Source organism: Nomascus leucogenys, chromosome 1a, assembly GCF_006542625.1.
Source record: "Nomascus leucogenys isolate Asia chromosome 1a, Asia_NLE_v1, whole genome shotgun sequence".
NCBI classification, from domain to species: Eukaryota; Metazoa; Chordata; class Mammalia; order Primates; family Hylobatidae; genus Nomascus; species Nomascus leucogenys.
In genome coordinates this window covers 44,482,760-44,492,739 of record NC_044381.1, presented here as the reverse complement: position 1 = coordinate 44,492,739, position 9,980 = coordinate 44,482,760, and the positions used below count along the sequence as shown (strand labels likewise).

General features: G+C 50.3%; 1 protein-coding gene and 1 long non-coding RNA gene across 2 annotated transcripts; one reads left to right on the top strand and one right to left on the bottom strand.

Moving 5' to 3' along the window:
- Window positions 1-655: 655 nt before the first annotated feature.
- On the bottom strand, window positions 656-5,819 carry LOC115835553. Its single transcript, XR_004030619.1, has 3 exons — window positions 4,524-5,819; window positions 2,350-2,515; window positions 656-1,030 (listed from the first exon to the last, which is right to left on the bottom strand). It is a non-coding gene; the product is annotated as an uncharacterized LOC115835553 (long non-coding RNA).
- A 962-nt stretch (window positions 5,820-6,781) lies between these two features.
- On the top strand, window positions 6,782-8,326 carry GADD45G (growth arrest and DNA damage inducible gamma). Its single transcript, XM_003281892.4, has 4 exons — window positions 6,782-6,946; window positions 7,203-7,304; window positions 7,438-7,651; window positions 7,740-8,326. The coding sequence occupies exons 1-4, from the start codon at window positions 6,894-6,896 to the stop codon at window positions 7,848-7,850; spliced, it is 480 nt and encodes a 159-aa protein (XP_003281940.1). The 5' UTR covers window positions 6,782-6,893; the 3' UTR covers window positions 7,851-8,326.
- The last annotated feature ends 1,654 nt before the right edge of the window (window positions 8,327-9,980 follow it).

The window sequence follows — 9,980 nt, the reverse complement described above, 5'->3', positions numbered from 1 at the left end:
AGGCTCCGCCTCCCCGGTTCACGCCTTTCTCCTGTAGAGGCTACTTTTTAGGGCTGGAAGCGATACTTTCTTTGACCACAAGATGTCACCCTGCAACCATGACATTGGGACAGGCACTGTTGGGTTCAGGGTTCCTGAGGAGAACCAAAAATGATTTTGAAACCTCATTTTCACCTGGATGCTCTCCTTGTCCTTGGTGGCCAAATGGTTTGTTCTAAAGGCTCGAGAAAAGGTTTCACAGTGAAGTTCATCTGTTCCCTCTTGCTTCGGAGAGGAGCTCTGAACACCCAGCTTTGCCACCTCCCGGCTGTGTGACCTTGAGCAAGTTGTTCAACCTCTCTGTGCCCAAGATTCCTCATGCCTAAAATGGTGATAATAGCACCTACATAACGAGTTTGTTATGAGAATTAAATGATGTTTTCAAAGTGCTTGGAACAGTGCTTGGTGCACAGCAAGTCCTGGAAAAGCCTAGTAAATAAAATAATAACAATACTACTAATAGTGTACTCAAGGAGTGCCCCACCCTTCTCAAACAGACAAAATTCAAACACTGAAAAATTAAATCATACCCTACAGTCTCAAGCACAGGTTGAGCATATTACATGTTTTGAAATTTTAGAATTCCCTGCTGTGTTATGTAGGCAATGGAAACAAATTTTCACAATTTATTACTGTAATTCATTTCTGGAAAATAGACATTTTCACCAAGAAGGGAGTGGAAGATAATTTCTTCCATTGCTGCTTGCCTCGGTGTGCGCAGAGGATTCCCAAGGGTCCTGTGAACCGCATGTGTAAGGAAAGGTGCCATCCAGGGTGTTTGGTTCTGACTCGCCGGCTGGCTTTCTTTCCTGCCTCCAGCATGTTGCCTGGGATTCCATCCCAGTCATGCCAGAGTTAACCTCCGAGTACAGTTATGACGATTTTCACTCAGTCACAGGCGCAGACCGGCGTCAGATGGCAAGAGGAGGAGTGCAGGAATCAAAGGTCACAGTCTCAGGAGCAAAGCCCCACAGACGTCTGGCTTCTGGATCTGTGAACATATGGTCAAAGATTGCTCTGCACAATAACCTCCACACAGTCAGGTTGAGGATGTCTGGTGCTGAAATAACTCCATTTGAGAAGTTTTATATATTTGTGTTAAATAAAATTGAATTGCAGAATGTTTAATTGCAGAAAAGCATAGTGAAGAAAATTAAAACTCACTTATAATCTCATCACTCCAAGATACAATCACCATTTCTACTTTGTGACTTTATACAGTGATAGTCGTGTACACCGAAAGTTTTTGCAAAATTAGAATCGCACAATTTCGTATTTTGCTTTTTTCATATTATATCATGCTAGGAGCTACTCTTCAGAACTCCTTTTGATGGTTGCATAATGTTTCATTTCTGGTTACACCATGATTTAACACTAGCCCCCTATAATGTTTTCTAATTATTCACTACTTTAAGAAATATTGCAATAAATATTTGATTGCCATATACATTTTTGAATGGCTTTTTTGGAGAGCTTAATTACCAGGTATTTAATGGGCTAACAAGCATGCATTCTTTTTACCTTACACTTTAAATCATCTGCTAACTCTTTGCTCAAGGTCAAAGTTAGCAAGCAGCTAAGCCCACCTTTGAGTCCTGCTCCACAAAGTTTAAACTCCAATGTCATAGTGTCTTTTGGAGGTTGTTAGTACCTTTTAGCTTTTGGAACATAAAAGAAGGAAGGCTTTACTGTGGAAGTTCTGTGGTTCTATTATTCTTTTATATGCTACATGTAAACATTTCCAGAAATCTGTTAGAAAAGAAAGTTTACTGCCAACCCAAATGTCTGCAGGGACCAGGCAAATGCCAGACAGGGCGTACACGTGCCAGCGGGCCTAATGTGACATTTGGAACATGCTTACAGTGACAGAGAGGATGTGTGCCATCACCTCTCCCCTACACAAATGAACAAGTCAAATCTGAATGTGTAAGTCTTTCGGGACACTGTCCACCAAACTAAACCCATCTGTGGGCCAAATGGCAACCAGGAGCAATCTTATAAGACCCTAATAAGGTTCATGAGGGGTAAAGGGCATAATTTTTATTTCCTAGATTGGGAAACTGAGGTTCAGAAGACTTGGGCATGTAGTCAAGCTGGGAAGACTGCACATCTGTGGCTTCTCGGGGGTTTTCAGCTACAGTGCAGGCTGGTGTCTGTCACTACCTAGGACTGTGACAGGTGCCATGAATCATTTCTTACTGTCGATGGAGAAGGGAACAAATGCATAAATAATGTATCCTTCCCCATCAATTACTTTGAAGGATTTCCCTGGGCTAATGTTAACCTCTTTCATGCTGTGTAAGTGCTCACCCAAGAATAACTGCTCCTTCCAGAAAGTCTTTGCATAAGGATGACTGACCAGAAATGTCCAGCTTTTGCTAGGTGTGTATGTGGGAGGTGTCCTCCTTTCTCAGCTTCCTGTTTCTTGTCTCAGTTGTCATCTGAAGCCTCCCCATGTGCAGATCCACGCTTCACCCTGGGTAAAGAGGAGGGCATGGTGGTGGTGAGAGCCAATGCAATGGTGTCCTTCACATGCTGGAAGGCATCTGAGATGCACCTGCTGGGTTTTAAGTAATAGTTTTTGTGTCCTGAATGAAAACTTGGCTTCCTTTTGAGTTAATGTAGTATTGTCACTGAGTCGCTGCTGCCCCCTATCATTCAAGAGCTTTTTTGGACCAAAGAAAACCCAACAGAGGACCCCCGAGGAGACTCGTTCTGGCCCGAGAAGGGGCTGGATGAGGGGGAATAGTGAGGGCAACATGAAACCTTTCGGAAAGGGGCCAGCCCAGAGTGCTCCAAGAGCCCTGTGCTGACATAGGACACTGTCCTGCACAAGCTGAGACACAAATGATGCTTAACCTTTTTGGCTTCATCTTTAGGAACTTGGCCCCTTTATTTTGTGCTTCAAACTTCAGTTTCTTGATTGCAAGTGCAAATGTCTGCAGGTGACAGGAAGGTGATGTAAATGAAAAAAGCAGCCAGGTGTCCTCAGCTGGGGTCTGGTGGGGATTGTGGTGAATGGGAGGGCAGGGCCCAATGCGGGATCCTAGTGCCCCAGACCCTTGCTGAAGGTTACCAAGGTGGGGAGGGGACTCTAGGCACATCATGGCCAAATCTACTCATTTTCCAAGAAAAGCTAGAAATCCAGATATTTATATGAATGCAGCTAACTTTGAAAAGTGGCAGTGAATTTGACTTTGCCTAAGACACCTCATAGGCCAAAGAAATCCCACCTGCAGTCCGCATGGGGCTGGTGTGCAGCCAGCTTTGCATCCCACAGCCTCTGGCTGCCTGGTCGTGGATTCTGGCACATTGCTTGGGTAGGATAAGGGCATACATCTGCTATTTAATAACAATGTTGTGCACTCTCCACTCATAAGTAACTTGTGAAAATACAACAAAGAATATCTCATAAAGTTTACTGCTTACTTAAAGCTCATTTCCTTCTGTACCCAAATGAAAGACATCTGCCCATCAATGACCTAGTCAAGCCATGAAAGAATGAGAAGCACATTTCAGAGAATGTGTTAATAAAAACAGTTCAACTATAAACATTTCCAAAAAGGTTTTAAAATAGAGCATCTCTGAGGATATCCCTTTAAGTAAGTCACCATCACCTGCATTACTGAGATTTAGGGGAAGGTTTAGGGGTGCAGTCACAGGAAGCTCAGGACAACATCTCAGCCACCTGTGACCTGAAGCACAGAGCAGGCCAAGTCCCTTGCTGCACGCAATTTGGGAGAGCTGTGGCCACAAAGCCGTGTAGTGGGATATTCTGGATCCTCAAACTTCTTCTAGTGGGCATTGCCCCCTCCTCAACACAGGGGCATCCCAGGCCCAGAAGCTTCAGCATGTGTCTGAACTGAAGGGTGGTGGTGGGTCTGCTGGAAGGCCACCTTTGCCTGCAGACAAAATGGTTCTTCCCTAATTGAGATGGGGGCTTTGGGGCCATTGGGACTGACCTAATAAAGCAAAGTGAGGCTGTATCATATGTCAAAAAGGCAGTTTCCTGAAATTGAATACTTTAAAAATGTGAGCAGAGTAGAACAGCCCCAGGGGTCGTCAATCATCCCTCCTGGTCCAGGCTAGCTGAGGAGGGACTGGAAATGCACCCACCCCCAACCCGAAGCCGGGAGTATTCATTAGTGGCCTTCCTCTGGGAGGAGGGGCTGAGGCTTCAGGCCTAGCCTTTGTTTTCTCTGGCCTGGCATGTGGGCAGATTTTTAGTGTCATAAATTGGAGAGGTGGGGTGCTAGCATGTTAAGTAAATCTTATTTCCAGCATTTCCTGGGGACCTAGAACTAATACATTTTAAGAAATGTTTAATAGTAGGCCCGGTGCGGTTGCTCATGCCTGTAATCCCAGAACTTTGGGAGGCCGAGGTGGGTGGATCACGAGGTCAGGAGTTTGAGACCAGCCTGGCCAACATGGTGAAACTCCGTCTCTACTAAAAATACAAAAATTAGCCCGGCGTGGTGGCGTACCTGTAGTCCCAGCTACTCGGGAAGCTGAAGCAGAAGGATCGCTTGAACCCGGGAGGTGGAGGTTGCAGTGAGCCGAGATCGTGCCACTGCACTCCACCTGGGCAACAGAGCGAGAATCCATCTCAAAAAAGAAAAGAAAAGAAAAGTTTAATAGTTTTAAAAGAGTAATACCTATATTCCAATCACTTAAAATTAACATATTTTATCCAATCAAGGCATATCATCATTTTATACATCAAGAAAGAAAGAAAAGAAACTAGCGAACAAACGGGGCATAATGCCGCCTGGCCCCGCTTCCCCCTACCCCCTCCCCGCGTCCTTAGGAGACACCTCTGGGGTTCAGAAATGCTAGGAGAGCAAGCTCTTCATTCTTAGAATCCAGGAAGGGCCGGGCTTTTGCAGCTCTCCTCTGCCAGGAAGCCGCTGGGGGGCGCAAGACGCCAGCTTCTCACTTTGGCAGAAGTGCCTACCTGCAAGCGCAAATGAAAACTTCCCCATAACGAATTCAGAAGTACCTTGTATATTCACCACTCACCTGAAGAAGGCCTGAATGAAAGGAACAAAGCCACGGCGTTGTTTACTTTCCCATTATCGCCTCAGTCTTGCGGCAGGGCTCGGGTTTCCATCCAATCCACCCGGCCCGCTGCTGTCCCGGCCAGTCTCCAAGGCCTCACCCAAAAAAAGGAAGCAATGAGGTGTCCCCCAGCGCGCCTTTCCACGTAGCACAGAAGGTGCTCAGTGGGTGAATCCTCTGAAAGTGCCAGCGTGCAGCAACCTCTAGCCTATTAAGCTCTCCCAAGATCTCTTCCAGACTTATTCTATTGCCGGAAAAAAGGCTTTTTACATAGGCGGATTTAAGTAATTAAAATATTTCAACATGGCATAAGACGTAGGGGCTCTTACTCCATCAGTACTGGATGGGAATCTTCTTTTGCCCTCTACTCCCCAGGGTAACTGCAGCCCCACCTGAATGCGTTTTGCAGCCCTTACTCGGGTTCTATTTATGCACAGCTTGGACAGGGCTCAGTGGGCCCGGCCGGGCAGCTCCGTGGCCGCCCCCCTCCACCGCCCTTCCCCCGAGCCAGGCCAATGCAAGGGTGTGTGTGTTGGGGGGAGGGGAGAAGAAAAGGGGTTCAGGATCTTTTTAACCTGCCTGTAGATGGCGCCCCGGGAAAGAGATTCCGAGCTGCATTCCCTAAGCTCCAGGGGCTGCAGTCGCGGGGTCCCAGTCAGAGGGCGTCCAGCCGCGAAGACTGCACAGCAGCTCTCCGTCCTTCCCAACTCGCGCGGCTGCTCGGCACCCGTGCGAGGAACGGATGGAAGGGAATTACATGTAGCAGGGCCAGTACTGGGGGCGCGCACTCAGGGACCACGGAGTGGCACTCAGCCTCGACCCCACGCTCCAGGCAGCCCGGCGACCCCCACGCGCGGCGGGGGCCTGCCCACCCCACCCGGCGGCAGGTGGACTGTGTTGCTATGAAGAGAAAGCCTCGATTGTCCCTACTGCAAACCGCCACACGCCAGACCTCTGCTATTGTGCGCCCTCCATAGAAATGCAAACGAGCGGCGTGCGCCGGCCGCAATCTGCTCGCCCCCGCCCGCCCCCCTCTCCGGCGCCCCGCCGCGCTCCGCCAAGGGCGGGGAGGTGGAGTAGGATCTTCCAGAGACGGCTCAATGTACACATTGAGTATGCCTGGCAGGCATCACCAGCGCACTCGGGACGCTAGTGGTCAGCTGCAGGGTGTTGTGCCCACTGCCTTTTGCAAGCCTCTAACTGGCGCTACCTGTTTTTACCTTAATTTCCAGCTCCAAAGCAACAGCCTCATAAACTTCAAATTAAAGAAAAGAAACAAATAGAAAGGTAGCAATAAAAAATGCAAAAAAATTCCTTTTGCTTCTATAAAGGTGCTTTTCGCAAATTGCAGCATCATATTAGCAAACAAGGTTTTTGTGGGTTGGGTTTTTTTTTTTTTTTTTTTTTACTTTTTCCTTTTAAGGACTTCAAAAAAAAAAAAAAAAAAAGCCAGGCGAGATGAAATCTGCAGGCTCCAGTCTGCCTGGTAACACCCCAACAAAAGCGGCAGATTTGAGGCATTGTCATCCCCCGCACCCCTCCCCACGTGGCCTTCTGGCACGAGCCGCTGGCTCGCCGCCTCATTTACATCAGAAAGCGGGTGCCGGCCAATAGGCGCGCAGCCTCGCGCCAGCTGGCGGCGCCGCACCCACCAGCCTATATAAGGGCGCGCAGCGTAGCCGAGGCGCACTCGCTGGCGGTGGGCGCGCCGTGCTGAGCTTTGGATCTCAGTGTGTTCGCCCGCGTCCCCTCCGCGCTCTCCGCTTGTGGATAACTTGCTGCTGGTTGATCGCACTATGACTCTGGAAGAAGTCCGCGGCCAGGACACAGTTCCGGAAAGCACAGCCAGGTGGGTTTCAGGGCGCTGAAAAAGCCGCTGGTCGGTCGGCGACCGTCAGGGTTCTCCAGGGTGGGAATCTGCGGGGTAGGAGCGGAGCGCGGGGGTGCAGGCGCCAGATCCGGGTTGGAGAGCGGGGGTGCAGGCGCTGAGCCAGGATTGGAGTGTGGTTGGAGTTGGGGAGCCAAGGGTGCGTCCCGGTGGCCGGGGCTGGGGGTCCACCGCGCCCCCGGGCCGGCTCCCGCTCACTGCGCTGGCTCCTCCGCAGGATGCAGGGTGCCGGGAAAGCGCTGCACGAGTTGCTGCTATCGGCGCAGCGTCAGGGCTGCCTCACTGCCGGCGTCTACGAGTCAGCCAAAGTCCTGAACGTGTAAGTGTAGACACGGCCCAGGCTGGGAGACAGGGGCGGGGGTGAATGGCCAGGAGACGGGCGGATGGGAGGGGTGGCGGCGAGAGAACTCGGCTCGCCGGTTCTGACCTTGGTCCCCGCCTTGCCCTCGCAGGGACCCCGACAATGTGACCTTCTGTGTGCTGGCTGCCGATGAGGAGGACGAGGGCGACATCGCGCTGCAGATCCATTTTACGCTGATCCAGGCTTTCTGCTGCGAGAACGACATCGACATAGTGCGCGTGGGCGATGTGCAGCGGCTGGCGGCTATCGTGGGCGCCGGCGAGGAGGCGGGTGCGCCGGGCGACCTGCACTGCATTCTCATTTCGGTGAGTACAGTCCCGTCCTGTCCCCGCCCCGGTGTCGTTCCCGCCTCGGCCCGCGGCCAGCCAGGCTGACCCTGCTCTCTCTCCGCAGAACCCCAACGAGGACGCCTGGAAGGATCCCGCCTTGGAGAAGCTCAGCCTGTTTTGCGAGGAGAGCCGCAGCGTTAACGACTGGGTGCCCAGCATCACCCTCCCCGAGTGACAGCCCGGCGGGGACCTTGGTCTGATCGACGTGGTGACGCCCCGGGGCGCCTAGAACGCGGCTGGCTCTGTGGAGGGGCCCTCCGAGGGTGCCCGAGTGCGGCGTGGAGACTGGCAGGCGGGGGGGGCGCCTGGAGAGCGAGGAGGCGCGGCCTCCTGAGGAGGGGCCCGGTGGCGGCAGGGCCAGGCTGGCCCGAGCTGAGGACTCTGCAAGTGTCTGGAGCGGCTGCTCGCCCAGGAAGGCCTAGGCTAGGATGTTGGCCTCAGGGCCAGGAAGGACAGACTGGCCAGGCAGGCGTGACTCAGCAGCCTGCTCTCGTCAGGAAGGAGCGGCGCCCTGGACTTGGTACAGTTGCAGGAGCGTGAAGGACTTAGCCGACTGCGCTGCTTTTTCAAAACGGATCCGGGCAATGCTTCGTTTTCTAAAGGATGCTGCTATTGAAGCTTTGAATTTTACAATAAACTTTTTGAAACAAACTTACGCTCTTTATTGAGGGTAGGGGATCTCTGTGTCGGGGGAGGTGGTGTGCAGGGTTTCAGAGGATTGCTGGAACTCCGTGGAACCGATGGCACCTGTTCCGTCTTCCTGCCGGGCAAGAATGACAGGCTCCTCCGCTCTGGCAGAGGGAGGGCATGCTGCCCAGTGCTAGGGTAGAACTTGAGCCTGGCTCCTACTTTTTTCTCCTTTTAGTAAGATTTTAAACTTGCAAAACAGGAGCATACTTGAGATAAGACAGTGCAGCAGCTGAAGTCTTGCCTTCCAAGGCGATAACAGTGACCTCTGCCTCCCCTCCCCCTCCTTGGCCCTCCTCTCCCTCCCTCCCACAGCTGCTTATCTGAACAGCTTGCAGGAGGCCTCAGGCTTTCCTGCACAATGAGCATTGCCTTCTGCAGGCCCTGCCCTTTGTGGTCCCTGAGGACGGTGGCAGGCTGCTCCTGCTCTTGGGGACTTTTTCCTCTTAAATGCTCTGACACAAAGCAATGCTACAAAGGTACTAATACCAAATTTGACATTGATGACTGCATTTAAGTATGAGTCATTACTTTGTCATGGCTGTGATAGAACTTGGAAGATCTGAGAAAAAATTGGAAGGCAGCATCTATATAAATAGGCATGAGCAATTCTGAGGGGGCCTGGCATCTGCTATCTACTATTTTCAGTGTTCTCTGCCCACATCAGAGTTACGAGGATTGCTGCTATTCACAATTCCGTTTAAAGACTCATGGGAAAAAAAATTAAATATTTTAAGCCAAGACTTTCTTTAAGAAGGAACTAGGGGGAAATGTCCTGATCGAATCAATCTTTTTTATGAGACCAATAGGCCTTGAGTTTGTTCTGTGTCTAACTAGCTACTTTCAGCAGGGGAAATACATGTGGGACCCTTGTGCTGTCAGCTAGGCTGCCAAGCAGGCTGAGCCTTCTGGGCAAAGGATGCGTGATGTGCTGTCTTCAGTCTTTGGGGTGGCTGATTTACCTCGTTGAGCGCCACATCCTAAAATTCTCTCCAGATTACGGGAGCATTCTTGAGGCAACAGGAAAACTGTGCTGAATTACTCTTCTTGTAATGAAAGCATCCTTGTTTTCCATTTATCAGCTCCTAAAAACATCTACTCCTCAATGGGACAGAAGCCTAGATAAAAAATTCAGTTGTATTTGTGCCCAATTTTCATTACTATTTTACCTATTTGCTGCATGAAATCTTACGGTTTTCTTATTGAGGTAGTCTTAGGGTGGGCCTGTCTACCAGTCTGTGTTCCAGCAAAATGACCAGAACATGCTATTGTAAACACAAAGGGGACTTGATTACTTTAAAATGGACCCTTAAATGAGTAAATTCAGCAGAACATTGCACAGAGCAGGTAGGCAGACCCTCCTGTTGGCCAAGCGATACTTGTAGAACATGAGGTTGTAAGCCCTTGGCTTTTTGATTAGAGCTTGCTATGAGGCCACCTGTTGGAGCCCCAAAGGGCCAGTAGAATTTGCAGGGGAAAAAATGCATGATGGGACACAGTGCCATGCCCAAAAGTTGTGCTAAACTTTTTTTTTTTTTTTTTTTGATGAACAGGTGTTTAATGCTATTAACATGAACTAACCCAGAGGGCAGATAATAAAATGTCCATTGTTTATAAA